This window comes from Porites lutea, chromosome 10, assembly GCF_958299795.1.
Source record: "Porites lutea chromosome 10, jaPorLute2.1, whole genome shotgun sequence".
Lineage (NCBI taxonomy): Eukaryota > Metazoa > Cnidaria > Anthozoa > Scleractinia > Poritidae > Porites > Porites lutea.
In genome coordinates this window covers 31,982,018-32,005,931 of record NC_133210.1, presented here as the reverse complement: position 1 = coordinate 32,005,931, position 23,914 = coordinate 31,982,018, and the positions used below count along the sequence as shown (strand labels likewise).

Here is a 23,914-nt window from a genome sequence, read left to right as displayed (position 1 = left end):
GGCGTTTTAGGATAATTATACAATTAGTTATTCCCTGTGCATAACAAGCTTACACCATTCAATGATCGACTAGCCGGACTATATGTGCACGCTAACTTTAACGAATATGCATTCAGTAGGAGAACGAGAGTAACTTATAGTAAAAGAAAATTAGATCGTTTAAGAGTACTGTAAGTAAATAATAATTGTTTTGGGCTGTAAAGTTTACTATTCCTTGCAGAGATGACGAAGTTGCCACATGTCAAAATACTTGCGATTGGTGACGTCAGATCCTTCCGGGGACAGAAAACCAGTGACGCAAGCAGAGTAGTCGAGTAACCACTGCTCATTATGTTAAAAGAATAGACACCACAATATCGTGAAGTAAGTAAGTACCTTTTACGCTTTCTTGCGTTATTTATCAACAATAACTTTGTCTGGATTTTTCTATAAATTGCATCACCATTCAGTTAATCTGCTTTTATCACGATGCGGTAATACATGATAACAGCTCGTACCCTGCGACACAGAAAGCAAATACACTGTTCCAAGACTGCAGCTGTTTTTTCGTCTCCTATTACTCTTTGCAAGCAAGTTTTTGTCTTGTTAGACTGTAAGTACATTTGTTATGTGCCCAAAACTAGTACAGTTATTTTTTAAAAAGAGCTTCTGGCATTTATAGGCTGTTAAATGAAGCATTCACGCTTGGGCAAATATATGACGATCTCCGTCCTCAACGTTAACCCCAGGAGCCGATCCTTTTTAAGACTTAATCTCAGATCAGTGTGATCAACTAAACCCACTATTGGCTCCGTGTATACGGCTGCGCTGGTGTCGGGTTCAAACCACAAACTATATTTAAGACTATACTTAACATACCGATCTGAAACTATCAACGTGTTCCCTTAAGGATTTTGCAATATATTGCTGTGACGGAGGTAAATATAGATCTGCGGGAGTTTTCAGTTTATGATTTGCTGCTCTACCGCAAAGTTTTGACTGAGTTGTTTTTAAACTCACGGACGCGAACTGATCTTCTTGGTCAGTTCCTTGTCCGCCTTTTGGTAGGCGAGCTTTTCAAATCTCGAGTAGGCAAACTTATTGTTAGTCTCAGAAAAGCAGTGACACTGATTTAACCGTTCATTGCTCCGTAACCACACCTCCAAAGCCGGCTTTTTCATTTAAGATTGACCTACCTCCCTCTAAGTTGACAAAAACGGTTCCAAATATTAATGTTTAAAATAATGCCTACCGACAAACAAACACTACCCGAATATATAGATGTCTGTATTGTTCTGATCATTTCGGAGGAGACTGGGTTTTTGTACACATGCATTTATGAATACTTTGGCGGTACAGTCACGGGGATCTAACGTTCTAAAGCTTACATTTTAATAGCCTCAGAGAAGACGTGTTTGGTTTAATTTATGAATAATTTATTCAACTAAAATTTCTCGAACTGCATCTCCGGTTTCCGGCGAAGCAACTCAACCATACTAGTGTATAAATTTCTTGTTCTAATCGTGAGCAAAGAAGTTTTGAATTTCCTGGTCTTCTGCAGGTAGTTTCAAGTAGGGTGTTTTTCGCAATAAACGTTTTCTTGAACAATTATCTGGTACTCGACGAGTAAATTTAAGTAGCAAATACCCAAATCATATGATTTATAACGGAGTTTTGTCCAGGCTCTTTGTCACAGAATTTTCCTGTAGGAGGTATTTTTGATACTTTTTTTGCTCAGGTCGTTTTCGCACGTTGCTACAAAACTGTACTTATTAATTTGTTTTATAAACGATCAAGAATCAAACCTTAAAATCTACCAACCCCAGGGGTAAATTTTATTGCTTTCATTAGCAAAAAGTCAGCTAAATATTGAGCGCAAATAAATTTGATTGAAGGAAGTTCAATATCGTGACAAAAAAACCATTAAACGCTCTCCCGCTTCCCATATAAGGAAACCTCAATTAATATTTGTCACTTTCAAATTCCCACCGGGGATGCAGAGGAAACCATTGAAGGGCAATCGAGCGAACTGGTAGATTATAAAAGACATGTAAATTAGTTGTCTACATATTTCTGGGTTTGCATTATAAAATGTACATTGTGTTTACGGTGCTTTAATTTCCTTAAATATGTGAAGGGTGTGTTCTGCTTCAAAGAAGACGCAAGACTTCAAGTTGTTGTGACCGGAGAGGGAATAACGATCTAACTTTAGTGACCTGCAAAGCAAACATGTCTCTGCACGATCGGGAGCGTCAGGGAAGTATCACCTCTCCTATAAGCCCAGGACCACGGAGAGAAAGCAGCGCTGCGTTCTTTAAGGGATCGCTGTACGTCGCTAATGCTGAGAAAGACTGGATTGATATCCAAAAGAATACTTTCAGAAACTGGTGTAACGAGCAGGTTAAAGATTATGGCGTGGAAATTACTGGAGAATTAAGCGAAGCCTTTGAGGACGGTACCTTGCTTGTGTACTTGGTAGAATCGATTTCTACGAAGAAAGTCGGAAAATACAGCAAGCATCCTAAGCTGTACGCACAGAAACTTGAAAATATAACAGCTGCTTTGAAGCTTCTGGAAAGTGATGGAATAAAACTCGTGAATATAGGTATGTGTACGTATAGAGCGCGCGTGACAGTTGACAATTTCCCTTTCTGGCTTTATTTTTCCCTCGCATTATCCAACAATACAAACGAATGTTAAGTAAACATAACGGGGAAGTGATCTACAATTATATAAAAAGTATGACAACAATTCCTCGTCTTCGGGTCACAAAACTCGATTAATTTCAATCATAAACATTCTTCGCGAAGATTTTTCCTTGTAAGCGATAGGTACGGATATCACGCAGGAACAGAAAGCGAACATGTCATTTTCATCACCGACTTTGTTGACAGTTATAAGAATTGGAATCGTTGTTCACTGCTGGATTTTACTGTAATTTTTTGTTAAATAACTGTTTCAACCCGTATCTTTGCAATTTCATTTGTACTTGTTACTTGTCCCTGCCTACTGATATTGCACGTGAAAATTCACGCACGCAATCAGTGCAAAATTAAGCGAAAAAAAGGGATATTTAAAGTGAGTTTCGCTCCAAATCTCTACAGAGTCGACCCTGATGAACAGAATTAGTTAGATCCATTATTTCTATTGTAGGTAGATACTTACGAAACTTTTATTTAAAGCTCGAAACTCATTAAGTATTCATTATATAGGTCTACGCGCTTTGCGATTAATAATATTTACGTTTTTCTCTTTAAATCAATTTGTGATCACAGATGTCAGATTTAGAGGATCGCAGTTTCAGAAAAGGAAATGGAATGTTATTTTTATAAATCGAGTTAATTTAGTTTTTCGGATTGATACAGGGTCAAACAATAAACTTTGATTTACGACCTACTTCACCATTCTTCTAGTTTCCGTTCAGTTCATTGATCTGTCTCTGTTGGCGTGGTAACAAAATATCGGGTCAAAGTTGGCTGTTGTTTGCTGGCCACCTTGAAATTTATTAAAGAACGAGCGAATTTAGCTCTCATTTCAAAGAAAATTTTAACAAAAGCCTGAAAGATTAGAACCGCCTTGGATGACAAGTTTCAGGAATGAATATAGAGTTTCAGTACGTTCCACGTTTAAAAAGCCTTCTATCATAGAAGATTTTTTTTCAGACTTTTCAAGCAACTTCAGATTTCTAATTCCTTTTAACACATGGATTGATAAACACTTTTTATAGACAAACATCTTTGGATATAACTTGAGTTTTCAAATGAAGAAAAAAACTGACGTTTTCTTAGCGGAAAGTGAACAAAACTTTACCTTCTCTGTAAAATATATATTGCGCTGGACTGATGACTATGAATATTGGCTTATCTTTGAGCACTACTTTTGTTTTCTTTGTTGTTACGCAGAAAAGAAATCTGGTATATTTTTCGTGGAAGCTACAGCAAGCTAAGTGAATTCAGAATTCAAAAGATCTAAAATGTGGTCGATTTTGGAAGTTTTGATGAGCTCTTGCGTGTTGCAGTACAAATTGTAACAAACAAGAATAGGTCCGCAATAGCTCACAAAGTTATGACGAGAGGGCGTAGCACCGGGGTTTGTTTTTGGTTAACTATTATTCTCAAGTTCATTAATTCCTTTCAAGAACATTTCGTTTTACCAGGGTGCGAGTAAGGTAATAATAACTTGACCAGATTCAGCAAGTAATTAGCACACAGTACAATTCCGCGTTATGGCCAGTACCTTATGCATGCGCACAGCCGCGCACACATGCGTACAACTGCGCACACATGCGCACAACTGCGCACACCTGTTTTGACCTAATTAGGGCACATCAGCATCGTGTAGCCTTTTAGGCGAAGGGTCTCGCTAGCGATAACTGACCCCGCCGTTTATTGCCAAGGCGAGTACAAAAGCAATCCTTTAAAAGCCAGCTTTTCACCGTACACATGGCTATACCTTGCTGACGAAACAAATACTCATGGCTTCCACTTCCCGCGTAATTTGGCTGTGCGCCTGAGTAAGGTACTGGCCACGCTACGGAGTTTGGAGTTTGGAGTCTTGTTCAAGGATAACTATGAGTTTTTTCTGATTACTTAGGCAACGAGGACATCGCCAATGGTAACGTCAAGTTAATACTGGGATTATTATGGAGGCTGATTCTTCATTACCAGATCAGTTCCAGTGGGAGCACATCCGGGAAGCAGCTTTTGCTCCTGTGGCTCAAGAATGCTATTCCAGAGGTGGGAATCAGAAACGTAACAACAGACTGGAACAATGGCGTGGCCTTAAATGCGCTGAATGACTTCTGCCAACCAGGCCTGTGCCCGAATTACAAAAGCCTTAATCCTGATTCAAAACTCTTCAACTGCGGTGAAGCAATGGACGTTGCAGAGAAGACCTTTAAAATTCCGAAGGTGTTGTCTCCAGAATTCTTGTCAAGTCCATATGTGGACGAACTGAGTATGATGACTTATCTCTCATATTACACGCAGCCGGGATCGATCGGAGAAAAGAAAACGTTGGAATACATCAACGAAGCCGCGCCGGGACTAGATGTTGAGAACTTCAACACGGATTGGAACGATGGAAAAACGTTGTGCCGTTTCCTGGAAGCGCAGTGTCCAGGCATCATCCCAGATTTTGAAAACATCGATCAGAAGAGCCCCTTGGAGAATGCCAGTACAGCTCTTAGAGTCGCTGAGGAAACTTTAGGAGTGAAGGCAGTGCTTACACCAGAAGAAATGGTGAGCCCGGATGTAGATGAGCTCAGCATAATGGCCTACATGCTGCAGTTTCGCAACGCTGAAAAGCTTCAGAGCCAGGCGCACTTGTTCGTTGCTGAGGGCTCTGGAATAAAAAGAGGAGTACGTGGTAAAACATCAGAGTTTACTATCTTTGGACGGAAAGATATCGGGTTTGGTGGAATCCGCGTCCAAGTTAAAGGCCCCAGCGGGGAGAAATCCTGCCCGGTGGAGACGTATACTGATCATGACGGTTCCCTTAAGGTTCGATTTGTTCCCTTCGAAACCGGTCCGCATACCATATCAGTGAAGCACTTCGGCAAAGAAATCCCCCAGGGGCCATTCAATGTCATGGTGCATGAGAATGTTGGAGACGTTCATGTGTCCGGTGCGGGAATAAAAAACGCGGTGGTTTCCAAACCAGCAGAGTTTATTGTTCACACCAACGACGAAAATTCGCCTCCGGTCACCGCTTCGGTGGAAGGACCCACAAAAACCGCGACCTGTAAAATTGATCCCCTGGGAAATGGAAAGTGGAGGGTAACATTTACCCCCAAGGAAGTGGGCGAGCACAAAATCCGGGTTGAGGTTGGTAGCACTCCGTTACTTGGCAGTCCGTTCACGTGCAAAGTTGGTGATCCCTCAAAGTGCAGCGTGACAGGAAACGGTAAGTAGGTTTTGCCGTTAGTTGTCACGAAATAGTTTGTAACGCAATCCTCCAACTCATAAAATCTGTGTCACACATTCTGTAGGCAGATAACGCAATTGACCACTCCAGAAAATACCATAACATACCATAATGCTCCTTGTTGGTCACCCCAAAATTTTGCATAAGCATTGTCTTCAATTTCTCTTGCGAGTTAAAACTTTACAACTCACGCATCGTTTCCTCCGAATAAAAGAGTAATCATTGAAGAGGTTCGCTTTCTTTTCAGAAAATTCACGGCAGTCTGCTTTAGGACGTCCGACCTCCTACGAAGTGGACACCTCGGGAGCAGGACTAGGGGAATTGGCCATTCAGTGCCGGGGCCCCGGCGGAAATGTTCCCGTGGATGTGCGCCCAACTGCGCCCGGGAAGTATAACGTGACATTCATTCCGAACAAGCCGGGAGAGTACAGCACTCATTTTGTGTTCAACGGAGAGGATATCCCAGGGAGTCCTGTAAAGTGTCTGGTGAATGATCCCACTAGAATTGTAGCGCACGGAGATGGACTTCATCAGGTGATGCATCACGTGATATCACAGTGGCAGACTTAGGGGGAGGGGGAGGCTCGATGGAGGGGCGACACTCCTTCGTTAAAGCCCATTTCGAGATTTCAATCTTTGAAGTAAGAAAATAGCCGCTTGAAACCCTTTGAAACAGGCATCAAAAGTTATTTTAAATTCGCAGTTTCAGTAGGCAGTTCAAAGGTCTGTCGAAAAAGCAGCATTTGAACTAACATATTCAATAAAATCAAATTAACCAATAAGAAAGTCCACCGCGGGAAACATACCACCTCTGTTAAGTGCACGAAACATGTTGCCGGAGCACGGAACATGTCGTCCGAATGACGAGCAAAAAAGCGTTCGAATTGTTTTGCACACGGCCCGAAAGCGGCCATAAATACCAAGTGTGGAAAAGAACTGAACATGAACGATGTAACCAGTTCAAAGCGTTAAGGACAGTTTTAGTGTCAGTGTTTAGTGTTCTCTCTTCAGGGGCGCTTTTCAAGATTGTAAGAAAGATGTAGTATTTAAAATTCCCACTAGAAGAGCAGAAATTTTAATTCTAATTTTGTTCGCCACAGGTAACCACGGACTCCGAGGCAGAATTCTTTATCACTCTTCAAGGCGCTGGTGATGGGGAACTGAAGGTTTATGGAGAGGCACCATACGGACACTTTCCTGTGGACCTTCTACAGTCTCCTGACGAGAAAGATACCTACATTGTACGATACACTCCTAAGGGGGTAGGGGTGCACAAAATTCACATCCTCTTCGCTGGTGAACCTGTGAAAGGCAGTCCTTACATAGTGAAGGTAGGAAACTATAATTAATTATAAGAATTATTGCATTAAGTAATTATTAATTATTGATTATTAAGTAAAATAATTTTAATATTATTTACGAATGGTAGTGAGGCGCTGTTATGTACGAATTCGATTTAGTTCGACTCTGAGAAACACTAATGGTAAAATAAATCAATGATGAGTTAAAATTCCTAGCAGAGCGCTACTCAGTAGCTTTCAATTTTAGAACCACATAACATTGCTCATCGTTTAGATGATCGAGTTAACTCCTGACCTGTTTATTTTCTACCAGGTTGCTGACCCCAGACAAGTCACAATCTTATCACGTAAGGCGGGACAGGAACCAAAGCGCTTCACCGTGCGTCACGAGGTGGACATACCCGTGCAGGTGCCTGACTCGGCTGGGGAGGGCCAACTTGAGGCATCTGTTTTAGGTCCTGATCAGCAAAGTGTCCCTTCTACCGTCACCAAAGAGGATGATGGGTATCATCATATCCGGTTTGTACCTCGTCAAACAGGTTTGCACAAAGTGCGAGTCATGTATGGTGGAAAGGAAGTGTCCGGTAGTCCGTATGATGTTAAAATCCGTGACTCTACAAACATGAAGGTTAAGGTGCAGGAAATGGAACAGATGAGGACTGGGTATTCGACTCGCAAAGAGGTATGGGGAAGTTCGCTGTATAACAATATCAATAGCAGTGCCCCTGAAGAAGACTATGGTGCGAGAATTCCGCCTTATCAAGAATTCCCGGTTTCTGTAGCAGCAGTAGATTTTACAATTAAAATCTTTCGATTGTGCCCTGTTTAATGCAAGCTTTTTGTCTGTGTTGAAGGTTGATGTTCCTATTGAGGTACCAGAGGAAATTGACGAGATTTCCGCTACGGTTCAAGATGAGGATGGTAAAATAGTCAAATCGTCGCTGACTTTAGAACCCGATGGCTTGTACCACGTAAGGTAAGAACCCAAGCTTACAAACCCGCAATTGCCTGCGTGCAGACGTCTCCTATTTCCTTTGTCGCAGGCAAACCCACGATGGAAGATTACTTGACCATAATTTTTCTTGACGGACCCAGACAGTAGACAAAAAAAATACCTGTTACATGTTGGCAGCTACAAAACGGAAGATTAGTGAGCGAAGCCAAGGATTCGTCGAAATCTTAAGAGCGGATGTCTGTAAATATCGACCACAGGTGGGAAAAATAAAATTTTTGAAAAATCTCAAAAAAATTATGTAGACTACCCTAGGTATTCTAGTTATGAAAATATAAATTTTAGTTTCAATGGATAAATATTTTGGCGATACGGCGAATGCCAATTTCGGGCGATTGACGGCCTCCTCTAGACCGCTTTTTCGGGCCTCTAGACCGGGCTACAAAAAGACCACGATTTCAATCGAATTCAAGTATCATGCAACCTAAAAAGTTTCTTATCGTATTAAACGGGTTTTAAGACACATTTTGAGTGGTCATGTTCTTGAATTGATTGCAACTGGAATATTTTATGAATTTTTAAATATTTACAAAATTTTAAAGATTTTACGCGAGCAAAATATTGTCAAATTTCAAAGGCTTAAAATCACATCCGATACATGATTTTAAACAGAAAAAGACATTCCACATTAAAAAGCAATCTCTAAGCTTTCAAAATATGCTTTCAAAACTCTGGGCAACATATGAAATGAATTTTTGGGAACGCAAAGTTCACGGAGCATTTAAGTGTAATTTGACCTTTCTGACTTGACAGATAAGAGGTTCGGAGCGACACAAATCAATCCTCCAACAAATGTTTCAGCCAAAATACGTTTAATTTAAGCAATCTCAAGTCCCACAGTGATACATAGATGTTTTGAATATATTAGGTGGAAAGTTTCATACCGTTTTTTTCAGCCGTGAATGAAGAACTCTTATCCTGGCCTTCAGGTGCATTATTAGAACTCGCCTAGCCAATGTAAACATTTGGGTCAACTGAAGATCTTAGCACGAAACAGCAAAGTTTTCAAAATCTGCACCAATTATCTATCTTTTCTAGTATATAATTAGGTCTACAATTTGTTTGTTTGTACCTAATGTGTCCTTGTTTGACTTCATTTCTGCAATGAAACTGATACAAACCACAGCAAAATTCCCGCTCGCTCGACATGTCACGTGCCACGTGAAAGAGCCGTTTTAGACTCGATTGCGTTACGTAAAACATGACACAGTGATTATTTCTGATTGTGTGAAAAAAAATTCCATCTCTAACCTACTTGTTATAGGTATTATTGAATGTGCAGACAATCTCATTTTTTTTTTTACCATTCAGTTTTATCAGCACAGACTTGTCGGTTTCCCGACGAAACCAAAAAAAATCCTAGGACCGAAAATTACACCCGCACACCCTCCCCACTCACCCCCCGCCCCCCCCCCCCCCCCAAAGAGAAACGATTCCAAGTAATTTCCGCGCCGTGAAATTTTTCCGTGGAGGATTAAATGATATGGCACGCCAAAAAATGGAAAGTAACTGTTTGTTGTTGCTTTATTCATCGTACCATCTGCTGAATTAATCTTTTCTCATCTGACAGTCTGAACTGCGCGGCCAGCATTGTACCGTACTCCACCAGTCAGATTGTTTTGAATTTCCCTTGAGAATCCTACTTAAATCAAGGTAGCAAAAAACGTATATATATATATTTTTACATATTTGCCAAATTTTCCTATTGCCAAAGAAATCCCGTAATGAAAAATATCAAAACAAAAAAGAAATACCTTTATCATCTCGGTAACTTTAACTCTCCCCTCCTCGACAAACCCCCTCCTTGGGCCGGGCCCAGGGTCAAATATTGTTTGCGCTGTTCTTTTTGTTTGTTGGCAGTATTTCGGCCAGTTGTTGGCAGTATACTCTAGAGCTGAAAATAAGGAAGCATCAGTACAATTCCGCTTGCTTATGTGCGGCGATACAGCGTACAAAAATGGACCGTTGGAAGGGTGGGTGGGGTGACTAGCGGGGTTCAAGTAATAAAGTGCGCACAAAAGAGAGCGACCGATCGGTTGAGTGCCACTTTACAGTCAATTCTGCAGCATGCCATCTGACTGGCATGCGCCAAAATAGAGAAGACTACAGTCATACCCTGGGAGAAGGGCGTGTGCAATCGTTAAACTGCAACTGTCCAGGTGCACGTTGGTTCGCCGTATTGTCAAAGATGCCCATAATGTAGTTTGCGCATCGACGAGCTTATCATGGTTTGGAACTTTTGTAGGTGCCTTCTCTTGTACATCTTCGAACTCATTATAGAAGAACCAGTGCAACACGAACGAACCCCAGCACCTGGTCCGTCTCCAGCAGGTTCATTCCTTTGTTTTGACACGCGCAGAAACTCTAAAGAGTAGGTCCCCTCACCGTAGCCAATCATAGACTGAGTAGCAGACGCCATTTTCTTGGGGGGGGGAGGGGGGGGGGGCGGGGGGACAAAAGAAGAAATGTCGAGGACGTACGATGAGAGAAAAGAAGGAGTCCTCCTCTCCCCTTCGCGTGTTCCCCTTGCACGGCCAAGCATGCCACGCAGGCTAAGCCAAACAGCCCCCGCTTTATAATTGCTAAAAAAAGGTTGTGACAGTAATAACTGATATACTTGAGGTCGACGGTCCACTCATTTTACCCCCCCCCCCCCCTCTCTCTCTCTCTACATCAATGCTCCGTTTTAAGGGCATTTAAATCTATTGTAGTCAAAGCCACACAGAAAGGAGAGAAATTGAAACAAGGATGTGACCTCGCGCACCGAAGGCCGCGCACTAAATTAACTCTGCCACCCTCGCTGATTGCTTGTGTTGAAATACAATAATAATGATAATAATAATAATAATAATAATAATAATAATAATATTTATACTGTATTTCATAATAATAATAATAATAATGATAATGATAATAATAATAATAATAATAATAATAATAATAATAATAATGATAATAGTCAGAAACGCATTATAGAGTGTAATACATTTATAGCTCTAGCTTACAAACAACCTTCCCACGCTTTTGAACCAACTGCAGATAAATCAACTTTGGAGATAATAGGTATGCCTTATGTGCAATTGGTGGACAGCTTAAAGTAAGATTTAAAACGTACCTAGCCTGCCGGCAGTGTTGCACTCCCGATGCGCACCTGTGCTCTGTGCTCGTGTACATGTATTTGGTACTTGTACCAAAATCGCCTAAAACTAGTCCTCCATATTCGCACGCTGTAAATATCGTCGTACAGTAAGTACAAGGGTACTAGCTTACGCCGAGAGTGCAATATCAAGGAATTGGTGTCGCAAGCGCAAGATACAACGGTAGCAAGATTTTCTCGCTCGTGCTTTTTTACTGGTAATTATAAACTCTTTGTACATGATATGCCATAATAGCGTGTTGCAGAATAACTGCGAAACGTATTAGGTGATTTCCTAAGCTGACAGATCTATCAACAAATAACAAGAAAGAACACATTATTTACATATCGTGGTTTGATAGACACGCTCAGGGATCACAAGCCTATGATCGCTAAAACTGCATGGTAAGAAAAAAAATGAGACTGTCTGCTCATTCAATGGCATACCTATAACATGTAGGTTAGGGATGGAATAGTTTTTCACACAATCAGAAATGATCACTGTGTGTCATGTTTACGTAACGCAATCGAGTCTAAAACGGCTCTTTCATGTAACACGTGACAAGTTGAGCGAGCGGGAATTTTGCTGTGGTTTGTCTCAGTTTAATTGCAGAAATGAAGTCAAACAAGGACAAAAGAAACAAACAAACAAATTGTAGACCTGATTATATACTAGAAAGGATAGATATATATTTGGTGTAGATTTTGAAAACTTTGCTGTTTCGTGATAAGAACTTGCATTGACCCAAATGTTTACATTGGCGAGGCGAGTTCAAATCCTGAAGGCCAGGATAACAGTTCTTCAATCACAGCTGAAAAAACGGCATGAAACTTTCCACCTAATGTATATAAAACATCTATGTATCACTGTGGGACTTGAGATTGCTTAAATTAAACGTATTTCGGCCGCAACATTGGTTGGAGGATTGATTTGTGTCGTGCCGAACCTCTTATCTGTCAAGTCAGAAAGGTCAAATTACACTTAAATGCTCCGTAAACTTTGCGTTCCCAAAAATTCATTTCATATGTTGCCCAGAGTTTTGAAAGCATATTTTGAAAGCTTAGAGATTGCTTTTTAATGTGGAATGTCTTTTTCTGTTTAAAATCATGTATCGGATGTGATTTTAAGCCTTTGAAATTTGACAATATTTTGCTCGCGTAAAATCTTTAAAATTTTGTAAATATTTAAAAATTCGTAAAATATTCCAGTTGCAATCAATTCGAGAACATGACCACTCAAAATGTGTATTAAAACCCGTTTAATACGGTAATAAACTTATCGGGTTGAATGATATTTGAATTCGATTGAAATCGTGGTCTTTTTGTAGCCCGGTCAAGGGGCCCGAAAAAGCGGTCTGGAGGAGGCCGTCAATCGCCCGAAATTGGCATTCGCCGTATCGCCAAAATATTTATCCAATGAAACTAAAATTTATATTTTCATAACTAGAATACCTAGGGTAGTCTACATAATTTTTTTGAGATTTTTCAAAAATTTTATTTTTCCCACCTCTGGTCGATATTTACAGACATCCGCTCTTAAGAACCTCGTTCCCAGGGCTTTGCTCTTGTAAAAGTGTGAAGCATTGGGGCGAGGTTGGGTTTAGCCTAAAGTAAGGGTAAGTTGAAGTTTTCTCCCTCCTTGGCTCAACGTTAATTTTTTCTCTTTTACACGTTATTTGCTCCACTCCCTAGAAGATGGACTATATATAAGATGTCAATATCAATGTGAACCTCCTCGAACACACGATCAATTTCTCTCTTAAACGGTTTCCATACATCGTTAACTTCAGTTGAGTATTTGCGAAACACTTAGTCATGTTGAAACATCTTTCCAATCATCAATGCAGCACTTCAAGAACAGCGAAACACTGTGGGTAGGTATCTTCTCGATCTTCTTAGTCTTGGCTCTTTATTTTAATCTAACGTTGACAAAATTGCACATTTAAAAAACTCTGGTTCCTTTTCATGCTGTAAAACAGCGAAAACGAACAATACGTAAGGGCTTTGTCAGCTGCTTTGTTAATTGAGTGATCAAACCAAAGGATTAACATAGATTTTAAAGGAGAGTATCTCATTTCACAACATAAACTCTGACACCTGGATTATGAAAGGGTCAACATTCTTTGGCTGTTTAAAATTAGTCAAGAGATTATAAAGCGTCATTCGCATTTGGTCGGATAAAAACGCAAACGGAAACGAAGAAAGTTTCGACTAGGGCAAGCAGTTTGCAATATCTCAATATTGAGAATTACAATTTCATTCTGCGCTTTGCACTTAAGAGAATTTGATTGTGACCAAGATTATTGATTATAAGTTCAGGTGAGCATAGATTTTCGTGTATATAACTGTTGATGTAATAATCGCAACCGGAGTAGTCATTGTAGTAACTTAGCTCTCTTACAACTACTATAAAGTGCGAGAAACTGCAGACATTTTGGCACTGTCAAATTTCGTCTTTTGAGAGCGAAGTGTAAATATTTTGAATAACAGACGACAAGAAATCCTTCGTGTGGAAGTGTAGTACCAACATGTACCTTTCCTCGAGTATTGTATTTCAATAATATCTTTAAGTGGTCCATCTCTATTAGATCCACATACTCTTGTATTGGTAGCTATTGTTTCTCTCTTTCAGAGAGCGGAACCTATCAACTCATATACTCCAAACATCGCGTTCTTAATTCTTTTATCTTCACGTCTATTAACGGAAACTGTTTTAATATCTACTGTAATTTTCGTACTTAAAAAATCTTGAAAGTTGTTTACAGTTTAGTCTCTGAAGCCTTCCATTGTTGTTTCAAGCCAATATTACATTCAATATAACATGTCTCTGACACCAACAGTAACGGAGAGACTTGCTGCTATTAATTGAGAATAAACGATATTTCGACATAAAATTTGAAACTAAGCTTAATCTCTTGTGTTGATCTTTTTACCCTTTTGGAGCGTAATTTCAGGGACAGTTGTATAAGTTACTAATCACGTATATCATTTACCACCTATATTGAATACAAAGGTTGAATACAGCACACAAATTCATAGAAAATATCTTTAATGAGCCACAATTTAAACCAGATTGAAAATCTCATTTCGCGTTTGTGCTCTTGCGAAGAAAACATTGCTGCACGGGATGCCCATTGTAGACCCCAGAGTTTCAAGGGGTCAAAATGCTCGCAAAGCATTCATCGCGATCGGAGGCAAAACCATAGCAACTGTTCTAGCCAATAACAACGAACGATTTTAATATCTGCAGCAGGCTGCTTAGCGCGGTAAAGCCAGTAACTCACGTTTCGCGTTCGCCTCTGTGCGAAATACGAAGCACCTAAAGAGGAGGTCACGGCGATACATAGGGTCTCCCAGTTGGGTACTTCAATCCTTACATCGCGAACGAAAGTTTCACTTTCAATCCCGTAATCCCGATGCTTCTTATCGTTTTATCCTGATCCCGAAAATACGTTTTAAAAATTCTTTACAGACGTAACAAACAATGGAAGTAAACGGGATGAAAGATAGGCGCAACATAGATACTTGACACTTAACATTTCTCGTAAAATTGAGAAATCCCTTATCCTGTTCTTGATTAGAATTCCGAATCTCACTGCCCCCTAACTGTGAAATCCCGAATCCCGCGGGCTTTCAAATAAGCCAAATCCGGGATGTCCCGAAAAAAATCTATTAGGACTCTCACGATTGGTTTCAGTTTTACTCTCCTTTGATTGGTTCAACGAAGGAAGGAAGTGGTAAACGATTAATTGAGTGATGTTATTAAATCTTTTCTTCTAGATTTGTTCCTTACAAGCCCGGCCGATATACAGTGGATGTCCGGTGTGGAGGAGAGTCCATTGAAAACAGTCCTTTTGTAATGAAAATCTCGGAGGCAGAGACAATGTCTGTAAAACTCAAAGAGTTTGAAAAACCGGTATGGTATAGATGTTTTCCTTCTCCTGCGTTCTGTTTTAGTTTGTGTTGAAATAAATAAACTGGCGTCAGATTTTTTCACGATACTCGTGTGCAGTCAGTTCTTTCTGAGACTGAGCACTATGGAGTTGGCAAAAAGTTTCGGTTCGCGTCTCAGAGATGTTAGGGACTTTAAGATCCAACGACGCGAAGGCAATGAGAACGTCGCTTAAAAAGTGAATTTGCGTTCTTTCAGTCTTTATCGCAACTATTCCTACCCACTTACTTTTTCATATGTAGGCGAACCCTCCTGGAGTTGAATTCCTAGGGACCATATCCAAGTACAGACGAGGAAATTAAATAGCCTAGCTGCTTGTTTACGTCCCCTGCATAAAACGCCAAATTAGGCATTTTTACGTCGTAGTCGTGCAAAAACGGGCAAAGAAATGTACAAAAAAGCGTGATGCACGTGCGAAGTTGTTGTTTTGCTTCAGTAAAACCTATTGTTTTTTTTTTTGACGTTCTTGTAGACTTCTTGCCGTCCTCGTCGTTGGATCTCTTAAAGTCCCTTGTTGTCACAGAAAAGAAAATAACTGAACAGGGGGGGACCCATCTTTTAAAAAGCGACTATTCATGCTACCCGAGTGTACTTTTTTCCGATCTAAATTTACCATCAACTAAAAGGAAAATTACTTAAGACTTCCACACAGTTTGTCGAGGTCCCGAGGCTGCATCATTTCAGACGAAGAAATTCCCTTTCTTGTGTAAACTCCATTCAATCGATTAACCATTACCTCTCACTGTCCAGGGTGAAAACAAATATTACGTGGGTCGCGAGGTTGACGTTCCCATGGAGATCCCTCCTGGGGTTGATGATGTCACTGCCGCTGTATATGACCCGGATGGAAAACTAGAGAGTTCCACCTTCCAGAGGGAGCCGTCCGACGGTCTATATCATTTGAGGTTTATTCCTAAAAAGGCAGGGCAGCATAAGGTGAGGAGAGTCTTGATCCAGTAAAACGAAGCAGGTTTTAAAAGTCAGTGCGCTGGTCTGGCATCCGAGATATTGTTTGAAAAAATCAATACACGTTGTAATCAGCTTTGCAGTAGTCTTTGGACTACTCGTTCTTTGTTTTTAAGCTGATAAGATCTCTTTCCTGAGATCTAATGTTGACAACCAGAAGGATCTTTGTCCACGGTTTTTGCACTTTATTTCTTTATCAGTGCAACTGTTTGCTAAGTTGGTGTATTTGGCCATAGCACCGGCTTTGTCGATGTTACGTAATGTCGGTGAATTCTGCTCATCCATTCGTGCGTCAGTAGTCTGTTCCAGGCCCTCAGATAGTGCAGACTAACGCGCGCGAAAGTACACGAAAAGGGGGGCGGGGCGGGAAAAAGGAAGTTTCCTCCCGTTTTATTTTCATGTTCGCGCTTTCTGAATCCCCGCGGACCCTACTATCTCTGATCCTGGAACAGGTTAGTGTATCAGAAACTTTAGTTGTAATGACAGTCACTGGAAACTCTGTAAGACTGTGTGTAGGCATGACATCCCAGACTTGATCTTAGTTTCTTGAAATCTAAATACCACCGATTTTGCTACCTCCCGATAAGTTCAGCGGTAGTTCCTATTCGGATCGATTTTGATGACTCGTTTTAAAGCATTCTTTTCTTACCTAACTTTTATCCGAAAATCTGAAAAAGCAACGAGTATCTGATCAAACATTTCAATGGTGAAGCGGCAAACTGATCGATGTGTGTCCCGAAATGCGATGCTATGGCGCAGAAAATGCATGAACCGAAGTCCAGTAGTCCAGTTTACAGTTTTAGCTAAACACTCGAAAAGAGAGTTTCTCACAAAACTCTTCCTTATCCTCTCTTGATTAGAGAGATTTAGAGTGACCTTTTCGACCGAAAACGGCAAACGTGAATTTTCAGCACGTGACAAAGCTTTCCCTTAACTTGCCATTTACTATACATTATAACTGCACGGAAATCAATACATTTACCCCAGTTTTATCCATAAGAATTGTTTTGAGTTGTTTTATCTGCTCATTTTCTAATTTGAATATTTCTCATCTTTACGTTTGCCGTAAACTCGACTCTAAATCTCTTTGTTGTCTCTCTAATTACTTCTCCCTTAAGATCGACATTAAAAGCGGAGGACGTTCAGTGGAAAACAGTCCGTTTCCCTTAAATGTGGTTCAGCCCAATAACCCCGTGGTTCGGTTACGCCAGCCAGAGGAGGCCGACAGCGAGTACCTCGTTCGTCGGGAACTCGACATCGCACTCGACGCAAGCGAAGGCACTCAGAACATGTCATCGTATGTCGAAGGCCCCGATAACGAAAATGTGCCGTCATCGTTTGACAAAGGGGATGATGGGTTGTACCATGTTAAGTTTGTACCCTACCAACCAGGAACATACAAGGTAAGGGCTCAGTTTTCTAGATAGCTTGGATTGCAGTTGTACAGAGGATCGAAAAATCTTATGAATTCTAACAGAAAAGTATTTATAAATTTGTCGTCTCGCACTGGCTGCATCCTTGCTAAAAGTGATTGTTTTTTTGCCAGTTTAGTACCAGGGTGTATTTTTCTTCGCGTTTCTGTCGTACATCCCCTCTCGCTTGGTGGTAGCTGCATAGTCCCCCTGGCTAGATGCTTGTCTCAAGTCTTCCCGTATCAGGAAAAACGCACGTTTTCCAGCGCTGCGCAGAAGAGACACTGGGCACATGTTTGCCCGTTTTGTACCAGCTCCATGTCTTCATACTAGATACGTGTTTTGAGGCGCCAAATTGATAAGCTCGGAGCAATATTTCATCTCTTATGTTTACTCGATCGTATTCCCTTGGTTTAAAAACGCTCAGTTAACGATTTATTCTGACGCTTTCTATTTTCCACTCAGGTTCATGTTAATAGTGACGGCGTTCCAGTGGTCAGCAGTCCTTTCCTAATAAGAGTCGGTGATCCGGCCAAAGTTCAGGTTGCGCATGTGCGCAGTGAGGAGCTGCACGCTGAGCGAATTATCAAGAACGAGGTGGACCTGGCAGTAGAGACCCCGTACGGCATGGATGAAGAGGAAATAACCGCCAAAGTGACCAGTCCTGATTTGGAGAACGTGCCGTGTTATGTGACCAGAGAAGGCGATAATCGCTATCACGTGAAGTTCACGCCACACAAACCTGGTCCATATAAGGTAAAGGGATCAAAATCTCTCCAGGTCAATCACTTTATCATCAAATATAAATTCTTGCTGCTAAGTGTTAAGATAGTCAAATGATGCTTAACTTAACATGAGGACGCGCGTGCAAGAGAGGAGAAAATGAGAAGAGGCTTCTTTCTCCTTCGCGTGTTCCCCTTGCGCGCGCGCGCTCTATAAAAACTGACCAAAGAAACCAACAGTCGTATGCCACGCAGGGTAAACTTAACACTTTGAATTAACTTCATTCACGCGTGCTAAGAAAACACCGGGTAACTCCGATCCTGTTTTGTTCTCAGGTTGAAGTCCGTTATGGCGGCGTTCCAGTCCAGGGTTCTCCATTTACAGTTAACGTAACAGACCAGACACAAGGTGTTCAAGTTGTCAATTTCAACGAAGGAGATCGCTTCTTCGAGAACCGTGAAGCCGATATCCCGGTGATGATTCCAGAAGGCGCTTCGTCATCTTATCTTACCTGTCGGGTTACTGATCCTGAAAGGCAGATACTTCCCAACGAGTTGGTCTATGATCCGCAAACCAACTTACATCATATCCGGTTTGTTCCAGTTAGGCCTGGGCGCCATAAGGTTGAGGTGGAATATGACGGTGTACCAGTCGAGGGATCGCCGTTTATTATGAACATTGAAGGAGATGAGGGTTATAAAAAGGTCGTCGCCTCAGGCCCCGGTCTACAAGGAGGTGAGAAAAATAGTGATAGAAAGTGGGATAGGCTATAAAACTAAATACTAATACTAAGCAGTGTGTGCATGTGAACCAGTGTCACTTTTGGCGGGATTATGTAGCCTGCGTAGCAAGCGTTTCCAATCGAGTTATTGCGCGAAAGTTAGAGCGGGAGCAAAAAAAAAAAGGTGAAAGGGGGAGGGGGAAGGGAGAAGAGTTTCCTTCTTTCCCCTCCCCCTCCCCCGTCATTCCTTTCTTTTTTGCTGTCGTCCCAACTTTCTCGACGAACTCGCGCGGAAACGCTTGCTACGCAGGCTAGGAAAATGCGATAGCCGTCGTTATTCTTTTACGGGGCTTTAGCGAGAATGTCACAGTGACGGAAACAAGTTATCAAATTTTAGAAGTAAGGAATATAGGAGGAGTAGTAAGGAAACGCCTCAAACGTTTTCATTCATTTTCTCTGCTTTTTGTTACAGGCAAAGTAAACGAGAAGATAGATTTCATGGTAGATGCACGTAAGGCAGGGCGTGGCAGGCTGACAGGGAAGCTTACTGGCGTAAAATATCACACGGATGTAGAAGTTATAGACCTCAAGGACGGTACATATGCATGTCATTACCTCGTGCCTCAACCCGGAGCTTATGTGTTGTCACTTATGTGGAACGGACAACACATCCCTAACAGCCCTTATAAGGTTACGATCAAGGAGCCGCAGGTCATGAAGGCCAGCAGTTGTCTTGTTGAAGGTAAAATATGTCATATCATTAACAAACAAAGATTCTGTTAGAATAGAGTACACTAAGGGCCTGTTAACCATTCAAGTCCCAGTGGTGGCCAACGTCAATTTTCTCCTAACCATATCCATCGATTTTCAAGAGATTTGGTTATGAGAATTAATAAATTGATCACCTAAGAGAAAATGCGTTGATCTTTCATCAAATTCTCTCAATTTATTCTTTAAGAAAATGTATAGAGATCAGTTTGGAGAATTTGTACGTGGATATTGGGGCTTAAAGGGTCAATAATGTTATGAGGAAACAAGACATGAGTGAGCCGACCTAGCCCGGGTATCCGGGCTGGCCCAGCCCATAAAAACAACCTTCGGATTGTTCAACACAATGTTTTATACATTTAACAATTATTCCTCGAGCCCGAATGGGCTCTGAGTCAATAGCTCATGAGGCCGAAGGTCGAATGAGCTATTGACTCAGAGGCCATGAGGGCGAGAGGAATAATTGTTTTAGTAAACTCCAACTAGTTGGTCAAAAATATTGAGAATAAAAAAATTTTAGCTAGTTAAAACTAGACTTTAATCCCTTTTTTCCGCCAAAAAGCCCTCGCTTTTCGCTACTAGTGGGCTATAACATATAGCCTAGTAGTAGCTCAACCAATCAGAACGCAGCATTGATAATAGACCACTAGCTGGATTTTACTAACTCCAGATACGCTCAACCCATTTCTTAGTGTTTGAATATCGGATGAAACACTCCTCGGATTTGATTTGAGTTGATTTGATTTGATCTCTTTTATTCTCGTCTGCAGTTATTCTTAAAACAGGAATCTCTCCCTTCATAGCCAATGAAAGTTTGACAATAGAACTTTAGAACTGAACTACGGACTAAAACAAAATTTAAATGTCGATAAAAAAAGAACTTCAGCTCTAGTCTCAAACATGCCTACTTCAAGAACCGATTCTCCAGTTCAACTGATCCATAAAGTAGACGATACTTGAATTTACAAACCCATTACAAAGACGATAACACTCAAAAACCCGTCAAACTTGTTTTTATCACCAGGGAGTATGCTAAAGGAAGGAGGATCAGCCACAGTAGGACAGGCCATGGGATTCAACATCAACAGCAAAGACGCAGGACCGGGACAATTATATGTACGCTGTCAGGGACCCTCAAAGGATTGTGACGTCACTGTGTTTGATAACAAGGACTCTACCTACCAAGTTCAGATCTTTCCTACTGAAGTTGGGAACCATCTGGTGTACGTGGAGTGGGGTGGAAGGCCCGTACATGGAAGTCCCTTTTTGGTACGCGTCGGACAGCCCCCTGATCCTAGCAAAGTCCGAGTGTACGGTAAGTGACTTTCTTCCAATGATACATATTTGATTTGTAACGTAATCACAGGTAGGTGAACGTGGAAATAGCACGAAATTGCACAAGTCCCTCGTCAAAGTAAGAGCCCATCACGGAGCATTCATTGGTGACTTGTAGGTTTCACTCTTCACTCGACAATTAGTTATTCTCACCCGACATTTCTGGAAACCTTACTCTATTCAACCAAGGAGATGTTTGTCTGATTGGCTGTTGGGTATTTTAGTGTCCAGTCTCCTTCTAGCGCGCAAATTTAAAGTAAACAATCCTACTCTGTTCCTATTGGCTAAATTTTTTTGGCCCCACAGATGAACCTATCAACAGTCCGAAACTCTAACACAATGCAACCCAGGCCTGTATTAGAGATGGACGCCCCGGGGTCATCTTATCTCTTTTGTTCTTACCTTTCAATAAAGTGCTTTTCTTCCCAACAGGCCCGGGATTAGAGAATGGATTACTGAGAAGTTTCAAAGGTGAATTCCTTGTAGAAACCAAAGGTGCTGGACCTGGGACCCTTAAGATCAGAATCCATGGTCCTCGAGGAGCCTTTAAGGTAGAAATGTACCGGGACACTTCAAAGGAGCGTTCTATTGGAGTACGATACAACCCCACCGAGGTGGGGCGCTATATAATCAACATAAAATGGGCGGACCAACATATACCAGGGAGCCCTTTTGACGTCACCATAGTGGAAACCAGAGAAGAGCTGGAATCGATTAATGAATTAAAAGATAACGCAGTAATATTGCAACAAAGAGACGCTAGATTGTAGAATGATGGTAACTAGTAGTATTCTCGAACGTATTCCCATTTTCTGGGTCAAAGCAATTCAGCACTGCGTGCGTTAGATGAGCGCGATTGCCGTCAGGCATGTTAAAATTAAGTATTAGGCGTATGGATGAAAAATTTCATTTCATAGTTCGGATTTTACATTTTACAGTCAATTTAAGTACTTATATGCCTCATCTTAACTTCAACATCTTTTTGTGTGGCATTGGTAAAATAGGGGTGTAAATAAAGGTGTGGAGGTTCGGGAAGACGGTTTACATCCTTCCCGCTGAGGCCGTCACTGGTTCCACGAAACGTGAGAGGCGTAGGATCTAGAAGAGTAGTCTGGGATCAGGTTCCGTAGTGGGCGAAAAAGGCGAAAAAAATCGGCGAGCAAAGCGAGCAGAGGGGGAGGCTTAGGAGAGGCAATAGCTCGCGGGCAAGCTCTCCATTTCGAGTGGCGAGTGAAGCCAGCCGCGACAGAACACTCGAGCGAGGGGAGGCAAGGGAGACGGCCGTCGCCCTTTCCCCTTCCCAGTCCACCGCTCGGCTCGCCTCGCTCGACGGTTTTTTTTTCTGTTGCACCCCGTTCTTTCACTTTTTTCCCGCGCTACGAAGCCTAGTCCTAGGCTACTTGAAGAAATGCAGATGAACCCAAAGGAAGACGTATTACTTTGAGATGTTGTCTTCAAGTTCTCAAGTTCAGTCCAAACCTAGCAACAAAATATTTCGAAACGTCAGAATTGGGCTAGACGTTAGGTCATATCAACAATTAATGCCTCGTAAATATTTTAGTCAACCTTCATCGCGTCAACAACGTGAAAACTCACTGTAACAATTTATAACAAACACAAAGTGGAATGCTTAAAATATAATAGTGTATGTTTTAGTTGGTTGCAGTTTAAAAAACTAAATGCAAGTCTTTATGACTCAGGAATATAAATTTGTCCTACGTAATTTGCCTTGCTCAAAACGGTGTTATTTAAAGTAAGGAAGCGATATATTTATAAGTTACTAAATTTAATTAAATTTACCGGGTCAAGTATAAATAATTGTTATGAAGCGTCATGATACGTAATTGTAATTACGACATCTGACGTAAACGGGATGTTTGGTCAGCGCGCAGGTATTTTTATTGGATAGTAGGGTATCGTACCCTGGAGTTCTGCATATACAGGGTCAGCGTGTTTGAAAATATATGGTGGGTTGAATACTGGAAATAAAATTTTAAAAAATGCGAAAAAATAATAGGTGACCAAAGCGAATAAAGCTGTGTTTACATTATAGTTCCCAGAATGATGGCAGTGGTATCTTTCATGGTTTTATAGTGGATTTGTTTCTTGCTTAAAGAAAGGAATTTTGTTCTCGTGAAGACAGCAGTAGATGTAGAAATTAATTGTGAGCAGACCTCATGTGGATGTGGTCAAAGAGCTGCTTTTTGCACAATGTGTAACCATTTGTTCGTTTGATTGTTTGTGTATTTTATCGTCAGCTGTAATTTTCGATCAAAGTTACTAATAAGTGAATCATTCCTTCCAGATTCAGTTCAGTTTGGACTTTCGGATGAGGTCTTAGTGTTGAGTGTTAAAATTAAAATAAGCTTGTTTGTGGGTGCTCTTGCTACTTTTTACTGGCTTAAAAAGTCTTTTTTAACTTAGTTTTGAAGCCGGTTTTTACTCACCGAAAACTTACATTATTCAATATGGATTGTGAAGTAGGAAATATGTCATAGTTATGTCGAAAAATAGAGTGGAAACAGGCAAAAATTTACGTAGATTTTATACCAGCCAGTTGAAAAGTGTCTGCTAGATTTGTAATTGTCTTGTAAATAAAAGACTATTTTGGCCATATCTATATTGCTCTTCTTTCTATATTTCCATTGATAGCACGATAATACTTGAGTTATGTTGAAATCATT

The 23,914-nt window shown here is 41.0% G+C and overlaps 1 protein-coding gene across 1 annotated transcript; it reads left to right on the top strand.

The window, feature by feature from the left end:
• The first annotated feature begins 1,972 nt into the window (after positions 1-1,972).
• Positions 1,973-23,846, top strand: LOC140951259 (filamin-A-like). The gene is made up of 14 exons (XM_073400495.1): positions 1,973-2,584; positions 4,573-5,883; positions 6,152-6,438; positions 7,005-7,235; positions 7,519-7,887; positions 8,060-8,181; positions 15,134-15,269; positions 16,056-16,241; positions 17,390-17,674; positions 18,149-18,439; positions 18,742-19,141; positions 19,600-19,869; positions 20,920-21,210; positions 21,663-23,846. Exons 1-14 carry the CDS (start codon positions 2,209-2,211, stop codon positions 21,998-22,000), a joined length of 4,893 nt encoding a protein of 1,630 aa, XP_073256596.1. The 5' UTR covers positions 1,973-2,208; the 3' UTR covers positions 22,001-23,846.
• Positions 23,847-23,914: the final 68 nt, after the last annotated feature.